Source organism: Rhodnius prolixus, unplaced genomic scaffold, assembly GCF_049639745.1.
Source record: "Rhodnius prolixus isolate KJV_2025 unplaced genomic scaffold, Rpr scaffold_5, whole genome shotgun sequence".
Lineage (NCBI taxonomy): Eukaryota > Metazoa > Arthropoda > Insecta > Hemiptera > Reduviidae > Rhodnius > Rhodnius prolixus.
This window is the reverse complement of record NW_027411624.1, coordinates 15,172,854-15,197,347: the sequence shown is the minus strand read 5'-3', so window position 1 is coordinate 15,197,347 and position 24,494 is coordinate 15,172,854. Positions and strand designations below refer to the sequence as shown.

At 31.9% G+C, this 24,494-nt stretch overlaps 4 protein-coding genes across 5 annotated transcripts; 2 read left to right on the top strand and 2 right to left on the bottom strand.

The window, feature by feature from the left end:
* Positions 1-6,039: 6,039 nt before the first annotated feature.
* Positions 6,040-12,305, bottom strand: pit (probable ATP-dependent RNA helicase pitchoune). The gene is made up of 14 exons (XM_074137520.1): positions 12,084-12,305; positions 11,966-12,016; positions 11,793-11,888; positions 11,565-11,711; positions 11,288-11,440; positions 10,944-11,204; positions 10,138-10,287; positions 9,272-9,436; positions 9,044-9,184; positions 8,506-8,666; positions 7,843-7,995; positions 7,557-7,727; positions 6,397-6,574; positions 6,040-6,254 (listed from the first exon to the last, which is right to left on the bottom strand). The coding sequence occupies exons 1-14, from the start codon at positions 12,163-12,165 to the stop codon at positions 6,130-6,132; spliced, it is 2,034 nt and encodes a 677-aa protein (XP_073993621.1). The 5' UTR covers positions 12,166-12,305; the 3' UTR covers positions 6,040-6,129.
* A 181-nt stretch (positions 12,306-12,486) lies between these two features.
* Positions 12,487-16,833, top strand: LOC141458932 (WD repeat-containing protein 36). Its single transcript, XM_074137519.1, has 4 exons — positions 12,487-14,158; positions 14,242-14,516; positions 15,403-15,721; positions 16,157-16,833. The coding sequence occupies exons 1-4, from the start codon at positions 12,622-12,624 to the stop codon at positions 16,693-16,695; spliced, it is 2,670 nt and encodes an 889-aa protein (XP_073993620.1). The 5' UTR covers positions 12,487-12,621; the 3' UTR covers positions 16,696-16,833.
* Positions 16,834-17,970: 1,137 nt separating this feature from the next.
* Ndc1 (Nuclear division cycle 1) lies at positions 17,971-19,740 on the bottom strand. Its single transcript, XM_074136867.1, has one exon. The coding sequence runs from the start codon at positions 19,738-19,740 to the stop codon at positions 18,064-18,066; it is 1,677 nt and encodes a 558-aa protein (XP_073992968.1). The 3' UTR covers positions 17,971-18,063.
* Positions 19,741-19,931: 191 nt separating this feature from the next.
* On the top strand, positions 19,932-24,492 carry LOC141458620 (esterase AGAP003155). 2 transcript variants are annotated; one of them, XM_074136870.1, is made up of 7 exons: positions 19,932-20,020; positions 20,229-20,287; positions 20,360-20,504; positions 20,587-20,784; positions 21,385-21,525; positions 21,597-21,723; positions 24,107-24,492. In XM_074136870.1, exons 2-7 carry the CDS (start codon positions 20,267-20,269, stop codon positions 24,129-24,131), a joined length of 657 nt encoding a protein of 218 aa, XP_073992971.1. In that variant the 5' UTR covers positions 19,932-20,020; positions 20,229-20,266; the 3' UTR covers positions 24,132-24,492. The 2 variants fall into 2 exon arrangements, with proteins under 2 accessions (XP_073992971.1, XP_073992970.1); XM_074136869.1 differs by having other exon boundaries at positions 19,979-20,136.
* Positions 24,493-24,494: the final 2 nt, after the last annotated feature.

Here is a 24,494-nt window from a genome sequence, read left to right as displayed (position 1 = left end):
CGAATTGGAGAGGAATGATATTGAGAATTACTTCTTCCTTACCATGAGATTTAAAAGTCCCTCTTACCATCTCTGTTAGCTTATCGTGATTTATTGCCTGTTAACCATTTGCTCGTAAAGTTAAATTTATGTGACAAAAAGAAAAATTAGTATTATTTAATTTTTTTTTTACCACTTAGAATTGCATGGTTTTAAAGATAAACATTTCTTTGGAGCTTTTTTAATTGCGTAGGAGGTGTTGCACAACAATCTGCAATTAATCGAGCAGAGTTTTATTTTAATAAACAAATTTTTAATAATGCGCATAGAAATGGGATTATCTTTTTAGGTAGTGTACGATGTTAAACAAATCTTTTTTCCTTTAACTTATAGTGAATCGAATTTAGAAAAGACTCCTGTATGGAGTATGGTAAGGTATTTAGTGATAGTAGGAGTTTAGTTGTAAGTTGAGAGATAAGAGGGGGAGTGTATAGCTGGAGCCGCTACTACCCACGCAGGCATGACGTGTCCTTTATGTTAAATTCCCACTAAGATATGGCGCCCACGCTTGCACCTGAATTGGGGATCCGTGTTATGATTTTTCGAAAGTGCCAGGCACTATGTGGTGTGCACGCGAGTGTTTTAAAGGTTGGTGAGGACGCCAGGTTGGCGTGGGTAGGACAACATCTCCTACACCCATGGCCATACCGGGACTCCTGCTTGCGACATTTCCTTTGCAACGTCATCTAAGCTTCTGTTTAGCTTCTGCCACTTCATCAAAACTATTTTTTTTTCCTACTTTATTAAAAGCTCTTTTTCTTCCTCTTTTTGTCTCTTACTAAATAATGCAGTTTCACGGTTTTAGTAGGAATTTAAGATAAGTAGTTGAACAGAGAGAACAATTGCTATACAGCACGAACTACAATTATTAATAGTCACATTTAAAAGAAAACATGTTGAAATAAGTATAACACCATTGATTTGCGAGCAATTTGACTTTATAAGAAATCAAAAAAGCCCTAGTGCTTAGGCCTATTCTTTACTTTTTGCAAGGATGTTCCTTTCTACATGGTCCATTCGCAAGAAATTTACAGAAGTGTAATAAAAGTTGCAGAAAAAAATAATCTATGAAATCCGTATAAAAAAGCAAGGTAAACGCCTATTTTTTCAGTAGGGACCTTAAATCCAGCTACCAATTAAATCCATACAGTAACTCTTACGATTACAATAAAATATTATTTTCAGCTGACGAAATTCTCACTTGGTTGACTACGCGAATCAATTCAAGGGATAGATCAAAAGTTAAGTACTGATTAAACTGATTATTTTTTTATTAAGTTCGATAATTCCTATTATAAGATAATACTATCAAGTCTCATATTTGTGCACCTGGGTTTCATGGTCTTTCAAAATTTTTGTTTTGTATTTATTTAATAGAGTTACATCTGGTTGTAACAACGTGCAATCTTTATCAATACTATTAAAGATAATCCGCAACTGAGAAGCCCAACAGTATTTTTTAGAATTACTGGAACATTTATCAAGTAATAATATGAAATAATATGACATTTTTAAGGCATGAGTTTTCTCAAAAAATGTCCTAACCTATTCTTGAAACTTGCGATACGAATCTGTACCCATCGTTATATTCTATAAAATATCTGGTATTAATAGATGGAAAAAACCATAACCTTTACAAAATATGTGCTGATTTTTGAATAATTCTGAAAGAGTATAGATGAAAGGTTTTATGATGATGAAAGTTGTAGAACCGCTGAACTGCGGCTAGTTTCATAATTGCTCGTTAAGAATACATTGGCAGATTGAGAATTCACTCGCTAGCATCACACTCGTCTCATAATTCCAGGAAGAACATATTCGGTCTTAGTACTTTAGACTAAAATCGGTAAGGAAATAATATTTGGGATGCCATACTAGCAGTTAACCATTTTTCTTAAAAATGACAAAATATGATGTCTTCAATTTATCTAAATTAATTATTATTAAGATATAGCTAAGATGATTAATAATTTGTTTTGAGTAGTTTTAAAATTGATACAAACATCTATATTTAGCGAATTCATCAATTACATTTAGAGATCTCTTTTTAAAACATTTTGCTCCTCACTAGTTTATAATTAACTGCAGTAATTTTGTTTAATGTTGATGACAATTTTAAACAAATAGTTTGTCCTTATTTTTGGAAGTTATAATATCATAAAACGAAAAGATTTTATTAACTCTATAAATAATTTCCAATCTCCAACATGTGTGGGCTATTTGGCAAGAAACTACAAAAATGTAAACTCGGCATCTTGTATCCAATTCTTTAACTTTTAATTTTCTCACAACGAAATTTTAAACGTTTTTAATACTTATAGATATTAATATTTATGAATGGGTTGGTTTTTTTATATTTAAAATTTACAAACATTTATTTAATTAAGTTTCATGAATGGAAACAGTTGGCAAGTGAGTTAGGCAATCTCTTTCAAAATGAATGAAAGAATTTGCTAACCAGTGAAAGCTTATTTGAATGAGACGCCCACTGGATACTAGAGGTAAAACGCCATGAATGGGGAAGAAATCAAGTATGCGCATTTGGAAACACACCTTGAATGAATACCATAAAATATCTACATAAACAGAACAATAAAATTTATGCTCTTCTATGTCCGAGAAGGTCGAATGTATACAATGAATTAGTAAAAACTGTTTGACAACATTGAATAAAACTAATATAACTTTATTTTCACTTAATTTCTAAATTTATTTGTCCAGAAATACTCTAAGTGATCTCATTGCATATCCGAAATTGTGCTCTATTAGTGTTTTCCTGGGAACAAAGACCTCCTGACAAAGTTTACTACAGCCACATCACAAATATCGTATTAGATTAAATTAGAACTATCAATTGTTCATTCCCTGAGTTGCTATCCCAAGCTGCAAGTTTCTCACACTTCCTGAGAGTTCCTCGGAGAGCCTAGACGATCAGGACCGATTATGTCCTTCCTGGAATAATGAGACGTGTTTGCTGCTAGGGATCCTCAATCTACCGAAAGCTTTGCACATGTGCGAGAAAACGGAATTAATTATATAATCCCACCACTAATAAATATTAAGCCCATGAAATTTTTAAATTGCCGATTAGAATTTTTGATAGATTTTATTTTGGTTTCTTTCCAAATAATGTGAATGCATTTTTAGAATGAAATACTTGATTTATATAAACCGATAGTTCTTCCCATTTCAAAGACAACGTCAGATCCGCGAAAGTTTTGGTATACCGTGGAAATATTATTTAATATGAAGGACAATGAGCTCAATCAATCGGGCTACAGAGCTTCTTTCCTAGCCCTTCTTCCAAGCCATACATGCTTTTTCCCCCATTGTAATGTGAATATTAATATCAATAATTTGTATTTTATTATTATACATACACTGATTGGAAATTACTAAATAAATTAATATTATAATATATTAATATTTCAAACGAATATGAACTCGTCAAATGATCCCTTGCTTCAGCGAGTAAATTCTTGAAGAGTACAAGCAGTAGCATTGGGTGCCTTAGAAATTTAAAAACATTATTCAATTATAGTTAATACTTACTTGAAGTAAGGTGACATGGTTTAGTAGGTTCAAATTATGTAGGTGTAACAGGAATGGTCATAGAGGACACCTAGCTTGGGTCAATGGCGAATTAATTTTGCATTTCCTTTTCAGCAAGGACATACACCGCTGCTCAGAGGCTTAAAGTGGTAGGTGTGGTTGATTTAACGTTTCGCTCCTTTTATTTCTTTCCTGTATACTACAGTTAGTTTGTTAGAACTTAGATAGCACCGTTTATAAGCCATTATTTTTTATTACTTTCTCACAGGAAGAGTAAATATTACGATTGTACAAATTTGATATTAAGTTTTCACGTCAAATATCCATTTTGAGTCCAGGAAAAAAAATTCCCCGGAAAATGTTCTCAAAGGCGATTCTGGAGCAGAGATTTGGTCAGACTGTCCTTTAAAATATCATTTAAGAATAATAAGAATTCAATGTGTAAATGAAATTTCAAATTTTTGATTACAACGCACCAATTAAAAGTTGAGAGAAAATTTTAGCACCACAATTGTACGGAGAGAAAATTTTAGCACCACAATGTACGGAGAGAAAATTGAGTGTGTTCATTTTTCTTCGCCGAAAGAAGATTTTCTTCATTTTGTAAAAGTTAATACAATGCTCCAACTATTTCTTGTGAGATCAGATGTATCAGACTGGTTGCTCCATTAGTAAACATTTACAATTGAACTAAAAATATTTTTAACATGAAATCCAGAAGCTCCGAGCTTCCGAAAATGCTCGGTTCTAAGGATTTTGCTACTCCGTACCCTTCATAAACAAAATAATATCCCAAAAGTACGTCTTAAAAGCAAATTATCGCCAATTTGACCAAAATATTAGGGTATGGGCAAAGTAATGTGCAAAGGGCCTTTCTAAAAGCAGTGCAGAGCAAATTTAAAATGATTGCAGTTAAAACAGTCCAAGCTTGTGCATTTAACAAAGGCATCTCTCATCCCAATGTTTCAGCGAAAGTCTATTCTCGATTATTAGAGTAAAAACAAAACAATTATCAGAACATCAGAGAAGCAACGATGTATCCATGTGTAACTAGAAGCGTTAAATATCATATCTTCCACTCAGGCTAAATGTACATAAAGTACATCAAACACTATGCAGCCTTTCCTACAGCATGAGTTGCGGATGATCAACTGGTAGATATGAAGAAAAACGTAGTTGTAAGTTTCGAGAAGCGAAACTTTTGACAGCATTAAAAAGGGCGAAAAGAGCTCGAGTTTGGGCTGATTGTTGCATAATGAAAGGGTATACGACAATCGTGTTCATTTGATACTACATTGTATATAGTCCTTGGTAAGTTACTGACTGAACTTAGTTGAGGATCAACAGGTACTGAGGATGTTTAAGATAAAGGTTTGATATATATTTTTGGTTTCGTTTGGTAGTTATGTAGGGTATGCTAAAAGAAAAATACGATAGAATGAGGTAAAGAACACCCAAGGGAACGCTGAATCACAAACAACCGGAGTGATAGAACGGAGTCGCAACGCTCAAAATGAAGATTGGTCAGGAGGCCAAAGTCAAAGTTGGACTATAAAGCGATGTTAAAAAGCTAATAACTCACGTGCTCCAAAGAAACTTTAGAATTAACGGCTAACAGGAAATTTTTCAGGTGATTTTTTTCGTCTTTAATGAACACATTTACACTTTTTCTTCAATGTTTTACCCTCCGACACAAGAAAATATATGCTTCTTTCATTGTTTAGTATATCAACCGACCAGTAACAATTTGTTTTCAAGAAATAGAAAAAAGTAATAAAAAAAGCTCGAAGGTAAGTTTTAGTTCTTTAAATGTCCATCAGATAGCAGCACTTGTCAATAACAATATCGTCTTTTATGTAATAAGAGCAAAATGTATTTGTACAATTAATTTATCTTGAAGTTTTCCCACTTGCATATTATATGCCTTCTAAGATTTGAATAGGGATCAGATATTCAAATTGATTGTTATTCACAATATTTCCATTTTCCGGACTTCGTAGGTTTACTATCTTCTAATACATAAATTCTTGAATAAATACTATACATAATATCCATACACTGAAAACGTTTGAGCACCATTACTGTGGAAGTCATGGCCAAATATGGGTTATAGTACACTGGGACAGATTTGATCGAAAAAATTACTACAACTGTTTATTTATACAATTGTTTTCCTAAAAATTTCCTCTGAAATCGATGAGATATTACTTTGGACAACTGACTGAAGACAATGTAATCTTTGGAAACCATATTATTTTCTAATTAAAGGCGTACAAGATATTCTCTCTCTTCTCTTGAAGAAGTAGTTTTCAAAATTAAATTGAAATTCTACTCATATGAAGTTAATATTTTGAACCATTTTCTCGTATAATTTTTTTCTCATCCGTTGTCTTCAAAATTATAGTGTTTGGTTTAGAAAAGAAGGAATTTAAGCAATTGTACTAAAAGTAAAATAAAAAATGTATTTATACTGTGTACATTATGCAATTACAATTAACAAAATTGTTCTTGCAAAATAAATTTCCATTATATAAAATATTATCGAGGTCTTGGTTGTGTAAATCTTGGTAATTTTTTCTCATACTTATTCATTCTATTGAAGTAACCAAAACCTCCGCCACCAGTTCTTTTCCTCGGTCTAGAATTTTTATTAGCTGACATTTCTGAAAATTATGGGTTAAGGAAGATTTTCCAAGGTAATTTTAATTATTCAAAAATAATGTTTAAAAAAGTCTAATAATGAAAAAATAAAAATCGCAGCAAAAATAAATTAATTCTTCATAAAATATTATTTTTAAAGGATACGTAAATCAACTGCTGGTGGCACAGTGAAACCAAAAGATTTGGCAACATTAGTCAAATTAAGTGTACTTATGTCAAAAATATCTTTCAAATGATGTGAATCATACGCTCTTACATAACTTTTAAAACCATCTTTTCCAGAACGATTCAAGAAATAGTTTGATGACATAAGTTTTTCAAGCTGAAACAAGAGAAATAAAATATTTATAAATGCCGATTGGAAATGAAATGGTTGACAACATGTACCTGGACTTCTCGACATCTTTATTGTTAATTATCATCTATTCATGAATGGACATACAAACCTTATTCAATGGACTATCTAATGTAACTGCTAAAACTTTATTCTTTCAAATGGAATACGCTATTATTTGTCAGCTTGTAAGAAATTATTACAAGATATAGAGTTTAAATTATGATTATTTGTAAACAACCAAATGAGGTTTAATTAAAATGAAGTATTCGAAATCATTTCGGAAACAGAAACTTGCTATTTCTTCAACCACTTGCGTTATCACAGAGGGCATCTACAGAATGCTATTCGAGCAGTTATTATTCCCAGAACAATGTCCGCTTAATACAGACAAGACTCACATAAAAAATACTGAAGTCAGATGTATAAAGTAAAAGTAAATTAAAGTAATCGCCTATTTTTTCAGACGGGGCTTAACGTCCAACCAACTACCATTTACTAGGTGTCGTGGACTGAGGCGACTTGCAAACGTACTTTACTTATTTCTCATTTAACCATTAAATAAAATCCAAGGCCAAGACCGGGAATCGAACCCAGAACCACAATGCATATTAACTTTGCAGGTCTCGCTTCTTAACCAGCTCGGCTACCGTGGCGCCTAAGTCAGAAGTATATAATAAAAAGCCGAAATGATTTTGTTTGGCCTTTTTAAAAATTATTTACCAGTGAGATTCACGAATAACAGTACAAAAATCAATAATCATTTTATGAAATCAACTTTATAAAAAAAAAGAAATTAATCAGTGATCAGGCCTCGGTTTTGAGCCCGACAGCTGATTTTATCTTTCTAGAAGGTTTTGGGCCTATCTAATCAAGAGATGGGCAGTATTATTACTTCTGAAACACACGAGGCTCCAAATTCTGATGCTCTGGTAAATAATATGTTCATATCAGACTACACTTCCATTACCTGTGCTTGAATATCTGCTATTTTATTCCATGAAAATTCAAATTCATTGAGCGGTATCTTAGCTTGTTTAAGATAACGCAAGAAACCTACTTCTTCCGGTCTTAAGATCAGCAAAGCATGCCCCTTACCACCTTCTCCTCTAGCAGTTCTTCCCACTCGATGAATATATTCCTAAAATTTAAAAACAGAGATTAAAATTTTTTGAAAAACCATTTCAAAGTTTATTTAAAAATTATAGATAATGGAAAGTAAATAATACATCCTACTAATGCAATATAATACTAACTTTTGGATCATCAGGTGGATCAAACTGAACTATCCAATCAACAGCAGGTATATCAAGACCTCTAGCTGCTACATCTGTGCACAGAAGTATACCAGTTTCAGCATTACAAAATCTGAAGAACGTTGATGTGCGTTTAGTTTGTATCTGTTTTCCCTAAACAATTGGAAACATTTATTTAAAATTAGCTTTAATTCAAAAAAATGTGTTTTACATTTTATTCACATAGTTATGATACTACTTTTCATTTTGGCATTCCAAATATGTATTTTTTTTAACGATCTTTGAAATTCTATTTTTACCTCTACGATCTTTTAAGTCTCCCCTGGTTTTTAGAAATCGAGCTCTTGTTTTTTTTTGGAGGGACGGGTGGTTATGAAAAAATATTTAATAACAGAAAAATTAAAAGAAGTTTCAGAATTAGGCTATCACATTAAATTCACTATAATTCACAACAAAACAAAATTCTGAGTCTTCAAAAGATCGCAAACTTGATTCCATAAGTGTAAATGGTTTCTTAGCAGAGAACAGGGTTAGTTCCTTCTCTCAAGGGAACTAATGTTACGTTGCTCTGCCCAATTATTTAGAAGTTTCATTTCCAGAAATATAAAATTGAAGCATTGTTTTTTTTGTAAAGTAATTTGTGTAATCACTAGAAATACTCACGTGAATGCTCATTACAGGTAAATCAATGTAATTAAGTAGTTCATCATAAAATTTGACCGCCATGCAAGAACTGAAGAATACCATCACTTTTTTCTTTCTATTCTTTTTCAAAAATGTAAACAATAGGAGAAATCTCTTCTCAGATGGGCACAGCACATAACCTGGCAATTTTTTTTAAAATTATTATTAGTTTTTTTAAATCGAGAAGTGTCAAAATCTAAGTTCATTGCAAGTCGTTACAAAACAGAAAAGTTGTAAAGCCTAACGACTTGCAGCACATCAAAGGCGGAATAGAACATAATCCCATAATGCATTATATACATATATATACATAATTATATATATGTATATATATACATATTATATATAAACCCTTTTCGGAACTATCTTACTAATACCTCTTGCACATTACACTCAAGATATTTAGGCAGATGCAGGTCCTTTTCTCTATTTAATCCAAAAAGAAAGTAAATAATAAAAACACATTTAAAAAAGTACCTGGTTGTTTGCTGAGACCACACGTCTCATAACTACATACCTTGTTCTAAACCTTCCACTGTTGCCTTATCCAATGAATCATGCACACCAACGTAAACTGGTTCCTTTTTAACGGCTAATTTTGCAAGATCATCCATTTTTCTAGTCGATGTAGCACTGAACATCATAGTCTGTCTTCTCTCTGGAACAATTTTTAAAATTCAGTTCTTGAACTGGCAAAGTTAGTTTCTAAGCAAACAAGCCAAAAAAAAAAATTATCAAAATTTACTTGGAAGTAAGTTAATAATTTGTTTAAGCTCCTCTTCAAATCCTATTTCTAAAATTCGATCCGCTTCATCAATAATGAGACACTGTAGGTTTTTGTACAAAAATTGAGGTGTATTTTGAAGATGGTCTAGAAGTCGACCAGGAGTTGCCACAAGTATGTTGACTCCTACAAATAAAATACAAAACTGCTGTGAACACTGTCATAAGTTTTCATAGATGCTCTTTCATTTAAGATACAGCAAACGCTTAATTCTCAACTCCATTTATTATAGAATCTTTAATCAGGTTCAATTCTTCGAAAAAAAAACTTTCATCAGTGGCCCTAGCATAGTGACATACATTATTACACCAAATAAACACTTATACTGACGACTAATAACGATTAGAGCAAATAAGCTTTGCTATAGTAATCAGAAGCTACTTAAATATAAGTAAGAAACATTAAATTGAAACTTTCTATCCTTAAAACGTGCGGACACAATCACATGTGTAGAGAAAAGCGGTGTAACATATATAAAAACATACCAAATGAAATGGCCGGCATAAAATGGATATACAATATTCAATTTTTAAAGAAATTGGGTGAAACCCTTTTCTAAAAAATTAAGAATTTAAAATTTAGGTCAAAACCCTATTAGAAGCGAATTAATACCCCAAAATGTATGAATTTATTGAGACATTCCGCTTATACATAAGATCACATAAGACAATATCTTTTAAATTTTATTTTTTATTTATTTTTATACCGCAGATTTCAAACATTTAAACTCAATTTCAAATAGTAATCCCTTGGGCACAGAGATAGTAAAAAAACAAAAACTTTCAATCAATAATAAAACTGGAAGTTACAATCTGAAAAATAATTACCATTGGATAATTTTTTAGCTTCAGCTTCCCTACTAGAGCCTCCCATAACCAGACCATAAGTATGGCGGTGGTATTTCATAATTTCTTGGAGAACGCCGAAAGTCTGCATAGATAACTCTCTAGTTGGTGACAATATTATACAACCTGTGCCTGTAACAAAAATATTAAATTATTCGATAAGGACAAAATTCGGTTCGCAAATAAAGTTATTAAACGTTCGAATTAATAGATATTTGTTTTAAAAAAATCTTATTTTTAACAAAAATTACATTTGTTCCTTAATATCAATATGAAATTAGGAGTAAGAACTCTATTTTATAGGTGTAGGTTCCGAAAACTCTCCTTCTCTATTTGCCAACCGTTTTGGATACCAGTGGCTGATAATGTCTGCTGGTGTGCTATGAGAAAATATCAAGGATCAAGGACCCCATGTAAATACAGGCCCTTGACATGTAGTTAAGGCAGACAGTAACTGAAATTAACGCATGTCACACGTACTGGGAAAAACAACAAATAAAAGTAACATCGCACAGAGTAAAGTAAGAAAAAAAAAATATTTTTACCTGCCTTAGGCAGGCTTTATATATCGCAACAATCGATCTACTTCGTAGTATTTAGAAAAAAGAATGAAACACGAGAGAGACATCAATAATAAAATTGATAACGACAACAAACGTGGTCACTCATAAACTTTGAAATATGGATCATATTTCATTCAGTGCCAAAAGGTTAGCAAAGTGATAAAGCCGATTTTAAAACCTACACCCTAAAAACCACATTTTGAATATTAAGAGAGAGTTAATTACCATTTCTATAGGTAAATCCTATTTTGACCATAAGTTCAATAGCTGGTATAAGAAAAGCTAAAGTCTTTCCAGATCCTGTTTTGGCCGCACCAATAAGATCTCGACCTTCCAAAAGTGGTGGTATTGCACGAGATTGTATCTCAGTCATAGTAGTAAAGCCCATCTCTTCAACAGCTTTTAAAGTACCATCACTTACTTTACCTTCCAAAGATTTAAACTCTCTACTGCTTAATACCTCTAGGCCTACACTGCTGCCAGGCACTGAAAGAAAAATGTTATAAATGGCACAAAGGTAAAGGATTATCATTTTTCGCTTATTATAGCGATCGCGAATAAAATCTTACTGCAACTTCCAATATCTGATATTTGTCCTGAATCGTTCATTTCCTCATTTTCATTGGTTAAATTATGTATATTTCTGTTTTCAGCTATATCATTTTGAAGGCCATTAACTTCTCCAGAAACATTTTTTTTAAATTTATTTTTCTTCTTTTTCCCTACGTGAAAAAACACATGTTACTGACAACAGAAGGAAATGTGTATGGGAAAAATGATATGCAAAAACATTCCGATTCAATTAAAAATATTTTCTTGTATTTGACTGCAGAAAAAACATCTTACTTATACTGTCGTCTTCAATCACTTCCTCGTTAGTATTTCCATCACTTTCCCTTGATTGATTATTTAAACTCAGATCGGATTCGTTTTCTCGATTTTGTTTACCAAAAATTTCATTATCTGGTTTTATTTGGATTTTCTTCTTCTTAACTAGAAAAATATAAAAATTAAATCCAAATTTTGCAAAACAGAACAATTAACAGAAAAATTTGTACAAGGCTCACAACTTACTTTTCCCAACAACCTCGTTATGAACATCATTATTGACTCTATTTTCTTCAATATTTTGATCAGTTACATTGAAGTACGGCCTTTTCTTCTTTAGTTCTACGATATATAAGTTAGTTGATAATGATAAACAGAGAAACGTCAACATAATTACTTAATTGCAAAAAAAAAAATACCTTCATGAGAAACATTTTGAACATCTTCATTATCTGTTTCCTGTACATTATCTGCAACACATAAAAAATTGGTATAAAGAGTTGAAAGCTATATGGTTTATGAAAAAAACTGACTTACTTGACTTTCGATTAAGAAGTTGGAGTTTCTTTGCTTCTCTCTTCCTTATTTTTTTTCTTAGTAATCTTTGTTGAAGACTCATTACAAACTAATTTTAATTTAATCACTTAACTTTTTTAATTTTGTACTTAACATGTGCTAATCAGCATCGAGTGTGACTACAGCTCATGGAAAGCTCAACATCAACAGGCAACCAGGAACAGCTCTATAACCTTAACAACTCTCTCAACTAACGCTAATCGATCGGAAGTTCAATCAGCGATATATTAAATGTAACAAAAATCACTTGACTAACAAAGTACCTCTCTCTGGAATAATAAAGACATACGCATGCTGTGTAAATCAGTTTTATAAGTGTTTTCTTTCTGGGTAATTTGAACTTTGAAGATAACTAGTATCGATTTTTTGTATTGATTTTAAAACCCTTGATTTTCCAGAGGGATGGTAACAACATTTTTCATTCAGTAAATTATCAGGTTATAGTTTTACCCACGTGGGCAGGCATACAATTTAGCAATCTAAATATGTTTTCTTAAACATGCCTCAATCAAGTAAAATATTTCTTAAAAATCGAGCTCTTGGATACGTGAGTAACCATATACCTTGTATTACCCGTTATATTCCCATAAGACAAGAAACAGTGATTGTGACATGTGTGGGGAAAGCCTTACATTCTTACGGTTCTAATCATTTGTCACTTTTAACGGTAAGTGATCAAACTGAAGAAGATATATCATGTCTCACCGCACAAGGAAGGCGTATATTTACGGCAGCAGGATCCACAATACATTGTTGGAAACGGAGTTCATTTATCTCAAGTACATTCAATGGACATGCAAGTACTGTACATTTACTATTGCCTTTAGGGCAGTTTCTAGTTTCAGTGGATGACAGTAATATTTTGAAAGTGTGGGTTATCACTCTTCAAGAATTATTTCTAGAACTCACATTTGACATTCAAACTTTCAAAATTAGTGCTATAGTTCATCCCCTCACATATATGAACAAAATACTGTTAGGTAGTGAACAAGGTACAATGCAACTTTGGAATTTTAAAGCTTCAAAATTAGTATTTTCATTTGATGGATGGACAGCACCTATAACAGTGTTGGAACAAGCACCAGCTTTAGATGTTGTAGGTGTAGGTTTAGGAGATGGAAGAATAATTCTACACAATTTAAAATTTGATGAAACTATAATTGAATTTAAGCAAGATTGGGGGCCAGTCACCTCCTTGTCTTTTAGAACTGACGGACCTCCTATAATGGTTTCAGGAACAGTTTTGGGTCATATAGTGATTTGGGATCTTGAAGAAAAAAAAGTAGCTAACCAAATTCTTAACGCTCATTGTGGTTTGGTAGCATCAATAGTTTGTTTAGCCGGTGACCAATTAATGATCACGTCATCCCCTGATAATTCTGTAAAAATGTGGATATTTGACAAACCAGATAAAGGTGCTAGACTTCTTAGAAAGAGGGAGGGTCATGAAAGTCAACCCAGTCACGTACGTTTTTATCTTGGAAATGAAAATCACTTATTATGCTCCGGAGGTGGAACTCTTCGTGTATTTAATGTTATCAATGAAAGCATGAATTACAGTATGGGTAAAGCGGTGTATAATAGAAAAGCTTCTAAGAAAAAAGAGCACTCGTCATTTATGCCAGATATTACGGAGTTTTCATTTTCTACTGCGAGAGCTAGAGAATGGGATAATATTGCCACAATGCACGTAGGAAAACCACTAGTAACAACGTGGAGTTACGATAAAAGGAGAATGGGTGATCATAAACTGCTGCCTGAGCGGTGGAGCAATGGAAGAGAAAAATTTACCGTTTCTGCTACAAGTGTGCATGTTACTCAATGTGGAAACTTTGTGGTTGTTGGTTACAGTTCGGGACATGTGGATAGGTTCAATATTCAGTCAGGATTGCATCGCTGTACTTATGGAGATCCTGCCGCGCATAAAGGTCAAATAAGAGGAGTGACTGTGGATACCCTTAATCAGTTTACAATAAGTGGTTGTAACGGTGGCTTGGTCAAATTTTGGGAGTTTGTTTCCAAAACTGGATCGACATGTAAGTCCATATATTTATTTTCATTTGACTTTCTTAATTTTGAGGAATCTCAATATTCTATTTTGATTTGATACTTTTTGTAGGTGTGGCTAAATGCGTAAGGGTAACCTTAGGATCTCCGATTTCTTTTTTCCGCACTCATGGAGAGAGTTCCCTTATTGGGATTATCCTAGACGACTTTTATGTTGTACTCGTGGATGTCGAGACTAAAAAAGTAGTTAGAAAATTCTCTGGACATACAGCTCAAATCACTGATGTGGCCTTCAGTCCTGATGCTAGATGGATAATAACAGCTTCCATTGATAGAACGATTCGTACTTGGGATATTCCTACTTCTACTCTTATCGACATTTTCAAGGTATTTCAACTATGAATGATTAATAGTTTTTTCTTTAATACTAAAATGCTAGTTACTATAATTACTTTTAACTACTGCGAGGTTATAGGGCAATATAAGTTTTTGATTTCTATATATTTTGTACATTTTTGTTAATTATAATTAACATTGAACTACTCTAAGTAAATCCAAAACACTATAAAATATATAAATTCATCTATTATTCTTAAGGTGCACAAATACTACTTGTTATCAACACCCCTTCAATCTGGGTGCCTTCTACTATTAACTCCCAAAATATAAAATAAAAATTATAACTGTAAAAACACAATTTTTTTGTTATTAAATTATCTGTATGTTCAAACACTAATAATTCCTCAAATAAAATAGTACAAACTGACTTGGTTAAGACTCCTAATTGGTTTATTGTGACTGCATATTGAAGTACAAGGTTACCCCTATCAATTTCATCATTTACAAGGTAGTACTTGATCGAAATGTGTTTACAACGTTTACAGAAGGTACTTACCTAAAGGTTTACAGTACCTAGACAGTCAGGACAGAAGACATTCCAAAAAAATGTAGAAAATAATTGCCAACAAGCATAAGCTCTAAAGATGTCTTATGTAGTCCGTAGGTTGAATGCTTGGCAAAAAATTATAGCTGAAATTGACAATAATATTTCTTACTTTTGGAATGAACAATGAACGGTCACAAAAACGATAAACAATATTCTTTTTTATTTAAACTGGAGTAAGAGAGAGTCCTATGACTGTTTAAAGTACGAGCAGTAAGCATTTGATCTCTAGCTGCACATCTTTTGTTAACAATTAATTTTAACGTAATTTTATGATTGAAATGAGTTTTAATTTACAAAACTTAGATTTGCTTAATGTTGTATTTTTAGGTAGATTCCCCCTGCACATCATTGACAATGTCTCCTTCTGGGCAATATCTTGCTACTACTCATGTCAGTTATCTTGGCATTTTTTTGTGGACCAACAAAACCCTCTTTTCGCATGTTTCCTTAAAACCAATTAAAGAAGATGAAGAAGCTCCACTTCTAACACTTCCTCATTCTACCGGTGTCGAGGCGGCCATTGAAGTAGAAGGAGACGAAAGTGATCAAGAAGATGATTCGTGTGATAAATCACCCGAACAAATTGAAAGTCTTATAACTCTGTCTGGTTTGTCATCTGCACGTTGGGCTAATCTGTTAGATATTGGTAAGTTGTTTGTTTTGTATTTTGATTTAATGTAGCAACTTTAAAACCTTAAACTCGGCCTTAAATTTTACGCTGTAGTTTTATAGCTTAATTAAGTAAATTGTTTAATGTACTATATATGTAAAGAGATTTTGTTTTCACTCAATAATCATTATTGGTCGTGGTAAAGATGTTTAGTCGAATCTTGAATGTTATAATCCCCATTTCCATCTCACCCTGCTACCATCGAAATTTCTGAATGAAAGTATAAAACTTTTACCTGTGTAAAATTATTGAGAATGCCCTATTTTAAGGTATTCAATAAAGGGTAACTGCCAAGACATCAGTTCGATATTATCCTGCATCAATTATCCAACTACATCTTCAATATATATTTTTTAATTATTCATATTTTAACCATAACAATCTATTCTGTATATTTTATTTTAATTACAGATTTAATAAAATCTCGCAATAAACCTAAAGATCCGGTTGTGACCGAAGCTGCTCCATTTTTCCTGCCAACGATAGCATCAATGGATATAAAGTTTGATTTAGCTAGTGCACCATCGGAAGAAGAACGAATAAAATCAGTTTCATTGGATGCATTCAGTTCTCAAACACCTTTTGCAAAGTATCTTGCAAATTCGGTTAATACTGAAGATTATAATAATGTAATATTAAGACTAAAAGATATGGGTCCTTCTGCCATATATACAGAAATAAACGCTTTTGGATTTGATATTTCAAATTCAACTAACCTTATAAAACAATTCATGAAAGTGATAAATTATATGTTTATTACAAATAAAAATTTTGAATTAGCGCAGTCTTACCTTGGATTATTATTGAAAATTCATGGTGATATAATCTCACGTTCAAGTGAATTATTAGAATGTCTAAGAGAAATACAGGAACTACAACAAAAAGAATGGGATAAATTACAGGGCAATATCCAGTATTGTTTATGTGTTATCGATTCATTGAAAATGTAAATAAATTATGTACCTGCTATATGTACTTTTTGTAAATTACTTTGTAAATTTTGTTTTTTATTTTTAAAATGAGCAGATTTCTTTTTTTTCAATTATTAATGTAAATATAATAATAAAATGTAATTTATGAATTTAGTACTTAAAAGTGTGATTCAATTTAATGAATACTTTGAGGAGATTATGGCAGTTACTGTACCAAGGAGGTATAAAAAAGAGAAGTGAAATCTACTCCATCCGTCAGGCTTCCAGTTCTGTAAATAAGATTACTGACGAACTGACTCGTTTGAGATGTACAAACTTTTCATAAGTGATTTGCTTAAAGGTGACGCTTGAATTGGCAAGCAGAAGGCCTAAGTGGTGATGCTCTTGGATTCCTACAGTTTAGGTCTAGGACTTGACCTCTAGGTTAGCTAGGGCAGCTCTTTGTTAGATAGTAGAATTGAATGTAGTGAAAAAAAAAAAACTATACGGATACCAGTATTGTACTAAGAAAGCAACGAACGTCAATGGTCCAGAGGTTGACTTTTCTTAATTAAACCAATTTACAAAAAAATCCGATTATCTTCTCGGTAGCTCTAAGGCGTAAAAAAAATCTGGGAAGAAAAGAGTGGGGAACTGAACGAAAAACATATTTTATCTTAAAAGGAATGTCAGTCAGTCCTTTAAAGCTGTATAAAATATGTATAATTTCATTTATTCATGTCTAAAAACAAATGTCTCCAATAAAAATAATTGGATTTGAACTTATTTGGCCCTTTCATCTGACCTGGAAAACGACCCGTCCTACCTCAATCCTCTCTATATTTATTTCTCACTTATGAAATTTTGAACAGTAGCCTCAACTTAAGAAGAGAAAAAAGGACAATAAGAGACATTAACAACAGTAATTACTCTAGAGCAGTATAACTAGGTTCTATTACTATACTTTCATTTATCCATCTATCCATTCATTTATTTCCACGGCAAAACACACCTCACGAATACTCAGTGACAATTAGATGAATGTCTCTTAGTTGTAAGCTCTTTTAGCTGTAAGAAAATAAAGTAAACGTGAATTTAAGGACGAGATTGACAGTGAGGTTTTCGCTAATTATAGAAAATTTATTTTAGAGTTAAAATTGTGCAGTGGAATTAATACAGCACAAAAATGTAGAATCATCAATTATAATCATTCAAGAATTTTTTTGTTTCATTAGATTTTAAGAAATTAAACTCATAAGTCATTAAACTGTGAGTAGACAAAATATAATGTAGGTAAAAAAAAAAAAATCCAAATATTTGTAAAAACAAACATTTATTTACAAATATTCAAACACAAAAGTTCTTGGTTCACAAACTTTTAAGAAGGTTAATTCAACAAAAACATGGTTATTCCTTATAATTTACAAACGACATCATTTTACTCTCAGTATCTTTAGATAATTGCAGATCAGTAATGTAGGGTTTGAATGCATTTGCCAACCTATATAAACTTCTTTTTACAGAATTTTTTAAGGCAACACTTTTCTGATAGCTTGCCAGTCCTTTTGGCACCTTATAAATTGCAAAAAAATATTTTTCGAGTAAATCAAGTACACTTTTTAATTTTAAAAGAGACGTTATGATCTGATTTAAATCATACTGCACTATGCCATAATTATCTTCTGTCAAAGAATAACATGCAAGAAATGAGAGGCTCTGAGCTGACCACATTACTAGTAGAAGTTTTCGAAGCGTAAACCGAACTCTCATTTCCTTTAATTCACCAAAGAAATAAATAATTATTGGCATATTATTAACCCATTTGGATTTCTGTAAGAACCAATCATAAATAGCATGTGAAATAAACTGACAAACATTTTGTTTAATGATTATTGGATGTTCTTGATTGGGTTGCTCATGCGGCAGTTTCGATTTCTGAATGAATTTTTCGGAAAGTTCTTTTGTTTTATTGGCTTGTATTAGTAGTGTAGAAAGTTCATCAACAAATTCGTCTATTGTTTTAAGGCACTCATTCTTCAGCGCATTCCAGACGTGAGGATGACCGCCCGGTATACTTAACTTATAAATTTCAGCTCTTCTCTGGGGACTATTTTCCGCCAATTTTACAAGATCTAAGAAAGCCAAATGTTGTAATATTGGGTAATTGTTACATTGAAGTGCTTCTTTCAGAACGATCTCATTATTATCTTCTATTGGTGACTGGAAAATAGGAAATACTTGGCGTTCTGTTAAATGGACTTTAAAAAGCATTTCCATAAGTTTCATGGAAGCCACAGTTACCGTAGTTAAAAAGTGTAAGTAAAAGAGTCTTTTAAAAGAAAAGAGACCGTAGAAAGTATCTATAGGTATTAAGTTATTGTAATATAAAGAGAATGTACTGGTTATAAAACCCCTCAAACTGGCTCCAAAAAAGTAATATAATATCAGATACACTGAATTAGGTACCAACGTATATGGTATTGCTTCTTTGATCATCACTAGAAACTGCGATTTAATTTGAACTAATTTTGGTAATTGAATTATCGGAAAAGTTAAGTGTCTCGAACCAAGAAAATAGTTGTCTAATAAATAATATACATTTACCATTACACATGAAAGTATTAAATACATTCTTTCTTCGGAAAAACAATCTAACTCAATGAATCCATTGGAGCAACTGTACACAAATCTATTGTAAGTAGGTTCAGTGGCAAGAGATAGGTAAATCCACGGAACAAGAAAACCAATGAATACATGTAGAAAAGCCACTCTCTGACTATGAAATGAGAACATTTGAATAAAAAATGAAAATCTCGTTCTACAAAATGGTTGCAAATTAATATAATCTCTGCTGCAAACAATTCCTTGTGCAATAATTACCAAGGATAAAGGTATAAAATATAACCACGTAGAAAACGAAAAAATGCATGAAAGCCATTGCTGAAACCACGTTAGTGGATGGAATATATCTATATTAATGAGGAAAAGATACACATTTATGAAGACAGCCTGGAGGAATACATTGCAAACAACTGCACCAGCTATCCTTTTCATACACAATTCTCTTATCTTTTTCACTACCATTGTTTTTGAAATTATAAATTCATCATTCCTAAACGCACTAATCACAGCACTATGTTAGAATACATTTCGCACAGTTAGCCACTTTTGTAGAATTAAATCATTAAAGAAGAATGAAAAAGGCGGGATTACTTCCACCAACGGCGTACAGTAAACAGAATCACGGTTGGTGTCTGGGGGAACGGCTTTTATACATGCCGCAGCGTTGGTTAAGAACAATTTAGTAACCTTCCTTCACATGCCTTAAGCTTAGGTGTGAGCTCACTCTCAGTCACGAAATAAGGTGAAGTCACTGAAGTAACGACAGTTCTATTAAAAATTTGTACTGTAATATGAATTTGTTTTACTAGTGTATATGAGGCAGTTCTATTCAGAGTTTCTTAACAAGAGTGTAACAATGTAATTGATAAAGATACTCAATCAGAATCATACCCTTTCTTATGCAACAATTTTTTTTATTTTTAATACAAATTTCTGTTTAATTTTTACAGAGTGCTGAGCAAAGTAAAAGGCAGGCTTTTTTTTTGTAATGGAAAAGCGAAAGCTCAAAGTTAGTACCGAAAAAGTAACAATTAATACAGTAATACAAATTTGTAAACAAATTTATTTCATAATCTTGCAGATTCTCTGCCTCCATGGATTTCGTCAAAGTAAAGAAACATTTAAACAGAAATTGGGATTTTTAAAAAAAATGTTGAAATCTCACGCTGACTTTGTTTTTATGGATGCACCACATACATTACAAGCTAGCAATGATAAACTAGTAGGTAACTGTTTATCGATAGCAAAAAATTGTTTGTATTCAATGTACATATGCACATACACAATATATTTAAAATATGTAATTAGAGGAGAAAAGTTGGTGGTTCACTGGAGAGAATCAGGTTTACATTTCTAAAGTACCGAGTGAGATAGATGATGGCTTCAGTGAGAGTGTAAACACCGTTCAAAACTTTATAAACGAAAGTGGACCTTTTGATGGTCTGTTGGGTTTTTCACAAGGAGCAGCATTTGCTGGGATATTGGCCTTATTGCTCGAAAAAAACGGTATGTTTAAAAAAATAATTAACTGAAATCTTTTGATTTTTGTATATTAGGCTAAAAATGCAGCTTTTTTAATAGACCGGGCCGCTTCAATTATTTGAGATATCGCTTTAATTAAATCATTAAAATTAAACAGCAAAAATCATGACTTCACACAACCGAAAATTTACCTTTCGAGTAATCCTAGAACCTTACACCAATCAAGCACATATTTAGGCTCTTCACCTCTTAACTGCTGGAAATACAGGGTACTTAGTCTATCCTTATAGTTTTCAATATTCACTCTTTTGAAAACAACAAGCAGCACTTTGAAGCGGGTCTTTCGACTCGTAGTAAACTTCTAGATCTGCACATTCACTTGGTTCCAAATTGAATAATGAAGTTTTAAAATAAATTTTTTTCAAGTGAAAGAAATAAATATCTTTGGTGGGGGAATCATCTCGTCCTCACTCGCAGTTCTCGGTGGCTTTTCTAATTCAGTTCCGAAAATTTCTTGAGTTTTCTCTTTTAGAAAGAGGAATTGTTTTCTCTGATGAAACCTGATGTTGCACCATATGAAGGCGAAAGTAATAAAAAAAAAGGTATTTATTTTATTTTTTTCAGAATTCGCAGCTGATTTTAAGTTTGTTATTCTAGTCGCTGGCTTTAAATCCCTATGCAAGCCACATTTAAAATATTACGATCTGAAAGTTAATCTTCCCTCACTTCACATCATTGGTGATACTGACAATGTTATCGTAAAAGGTAAAATAATCTCTGAATCCATCTTTGAACTTAAATTAGTTAGATAACTGAATTGTATATCTATTTTCCAGAGCGAAGCGAAGAATTGATGACGTATTTTGAGAATCCTCTTCTTATTCGCCATCCAGGAGGACATTATGTACCAGGAGGAAAGGAATTGAAAGATCAATACATTAATTTCTTCAAGCAACAAGAGATGTAATTAGTACACCTTTCAAAAAAAAAGTTATTTAAAATTGAGTAATTATTACCTCCTTTGTTAAACTACTACTTCACAAATTGCGCTATTTGAACTGTAAAGAATGAACCCTCTTTTTTTAAGGCTTATCAGTTACCTCCCCTTCCTTTGATCGCGTTTTCTAAGTTTCCCGGTTTCAATTGATCTTTTAAATTCAGAAGATCGGTTGGTGTCAGTATTAATTTTAGTAATTATAAAGCAATTATTCCTACACAACCAATGCGGAAGGCTTCAGATCGTTGCCCTGTTATAAAATATGAAATTCTAAAGTTTCCAACTATTCCACAAAGTTTTCAAAATATCTTCCACATACTTTTATGCATTAGTACTTCAAGAATTAATTGCCCCCACTTAATTAAACTTTTATACCCATGCTAGTCTGTACCTTTCAATTTAATCATTGCAACAAATTATTTCTTGTAAAATTCTGAAGTAGAATGTTTCCCAACAATTCACTCTCTATCTAAAAAGTAGGTAAATATTTTTGCTTTATAAAAAGATACTTCTTTTTCAAATTCTCTAGTATTCATAGTTTTTATCAGCTACATTAATTGAAAATCCATAAATTATAAACTAAAATTCCTTCTAATTTCAATTTCCTTTAATAATGAAAAATAGTTTAATGGGTACATGAAAGGTATTCAGGAGTTCCGCAGATAAAAAAATATTAATGACAGATTTAAGTTGCTACACTATATCAGTGATTTGAGTAAAGAATGCGCCCAGGATGTATTTGTTGCCAATGTGTCCTGAAGATTAGAGTAGAGTTGCTAAATTTTGATCACGAGAATCTTGAAGAATGCTCTTCTTGTTATGTCTCTCTACTATCGCAATATAAAAGAAGACCCCTTCTTCTTTTGGGTGCAATGTGTCCCCATCTTTTCGGCGTTCCGCTTGTCTCTGTTCTCCTTAAATTACTTCTTGTCACTCTCTACTGTTCTAACTAGATTTTTTTTTTTTTTAAAGTTAACTCTGCAGTTGATAGTGGAATTATAGAAATGATTATTGAATTATTAAAGCTAATTTTTATTTAATTTTTGTGCTACGATCAGTAAACTAAAGTTATTTTATGTTAATTACTAATTGACGAAAACAACTGTACCTCAAAAATTTAAATTGTATTTTGGAATTACCAAACTCCGGCAGGCGGTTTTCTATGTCGATATTAAGTTTTTCTTTTACTTGGCCATCAATTTATAGTCATAAACAGAAAACTTGAAAAAACATACAACTTTACTAGTATTTCTTCTAATACGTTTAATAATTACTGCTTAATTTTTGTTTTATTTGCAAAGAAAAAAAACTATAGTAGGGTTTTGTATTTTCAACTTTTTGTGTGCTTTAGAAATCTCTACAGCACAAACTATTTTAGCTCATATAAGAACGAGAGATGTTTTGCTCAGTAGATACACTTTCTAATTCATTTATTTATATCAACGGCCTAAGAGCCTTTTGGTAACATTTAAATACTGGGCAAATAACCCGTAACTTTATTTTGGTCGTTTTAATAATGTACTTCAAGTTAGAACGTAGATTCTTATTTTATTACTTCCTTTACTAATTCAGTTATATTTATTAATATTTTTGTCCATACTATACCGATATTTTTTTTGTTCAATTCAAGTCCAGGAAGTATCTGTACTTTTCAATTTGGCTTAAGTGTTCTAATACTTAAGTATTAAGTATAAATGCTTTCTTAAGCATTCCGAATAATCGTTTTAAGGCTTAAATTATATTAAGTTATTTAGATGTTAAGAGCAAATCGTCACAGATGGATTTTTAACTGACAAACAGGAACAGTACCGCTTTACTTTCCTTTCTCTTATTTATTTTCCTTATTATTCAGTTTTATTTGTTGTAAACAATCGTAATTTCACACACAAAAATATTTCTATTTATTATAATAATTTTTGTTTGTAAAATTGAATACAACTATCCTGAAACATAATTTAAAGGAGGGCATAAATAAATTATGACAGATTTTTGAGTTGAGGGTAGCCCATAAATTTGATGTGGATTCTAGACTTGAAAAGCTTAAATGTTTGCTCTGTATTCTTTGGAAACAAAAATTGAGATTGTTAGGCTAAGTTATTATTTTTAAATGTATGCATTAGTTGTGTTGAAACTCGCTGTGAGCGTTGACCATACTGCGATACCTAATCTTAAGCTTAATGAATCACTCCTTTCCATGTTTGAATCCTCTTTTTTTGTTTATAATTATTTCTGATTATTTGACAGATTACATCAAAATCTGATGAAATTGCAGTCAAATTCTCACTGCCTACCTAATTTGAATTTCAAGTTATCTGAAACCCAACATTACCAACTTTTTTTTCATTGCAGTTATAATCAGAACTACTACCAGTAGTGAAACCGGATAGTATTGAGATATTCGTGTAAACAGAATGGATGTGCGTGCACATGCACTTAAACGCATGTACGTATCTCTAAAAGATAAGAAAACCAACCAGTGAATAAACTTCGCGCCAGGTTTTCGAAGTTTGTTTTCTCAAAAATACCATTTTGTAAATGTTTGTTTTTCAAATTTATAGATTTTGTTAAATCTAAAATTTAAAAAGCATAAATCAAAATTAACTAATTAAAACAGAAAAAAATTCCGAGCAGCTAATCCTCATTTTATGACATGAAGGAATCCCAAAACCAAAATTTTACAATCAACATAACATCAAGAACAGAAACGTTTATAAGTTGAGAAATGAAATTATAATTT

Bases quoted from the DNA above. Each gene is read 5' to 3' on its own strand.
- pit (XM_074137520.1), bottom strand. From the start codon at position 12,165: ATGAGTCTTCAACAAAGATTACTAAGAAAAAAAATAAGGAAGAGAGAA. The intron at 6,575-7,556 runs GTAATGGAAGTG...CTCTTGTTTCAG, and splicing joins TAGCAGATATTCAAGCACAG to CTTGAAAAACTTATGTCATC. The intron at 6,255-6,396 runs GTATCCTTTAAA...CATAATTTTCAG, and splicing joins GCCACCAGCAGTTGATTTAC to AAATGTCAGCTAATAAAAAT.
- LOC141458932 (XM_074137519.1), top strand. From the start codon at position 12,622: ATGCCTCAATCAAGTAAAATATTTCTTAAAAATCGAGCTCTTGGATAC. The intron at 14,517-15,402 runs GTATTTCAACTA...TTGTATTTTTAG, and splicing joins CTCTTATCGACATTTTCAAG to GTAGATTCCCCCTGCACATC. The intron at 15,722-16,156 runs GTAAGTTGTTTG...TTTTAATTACAG, and splicing joins GGCTAATCTGTTAGATATTG to ATTTAATAAAATCTCGCAAT.
- Ndc1 (XM_074136867.1), bottom strand. From the start codon at position 19,740: ATGGTAGTGAAAAAGATAAGAGAATTGTGTATGAAAAGGATAGCTGGT.
- LOC141458620 (XM_074136870.1), top strand. From the start codon at position 20,267: ATGGAAAAGCGAAAGCTCAAA. The intron at 20,288-20,359 runs GTTAGTACCGAA...ATAATCTTGCAG, and splicing joins TGGAAAAGCGAAAGCTCAAA to ATTCTCTGCCTCCATGGATT. The intron at 21,526-21,596 runs GTAAAATAATCT...TCTATTTTCCAG, and splicing joins TGACAATGTTATCGTAAAAG to AGCGAAGCGAAGAATTGATG.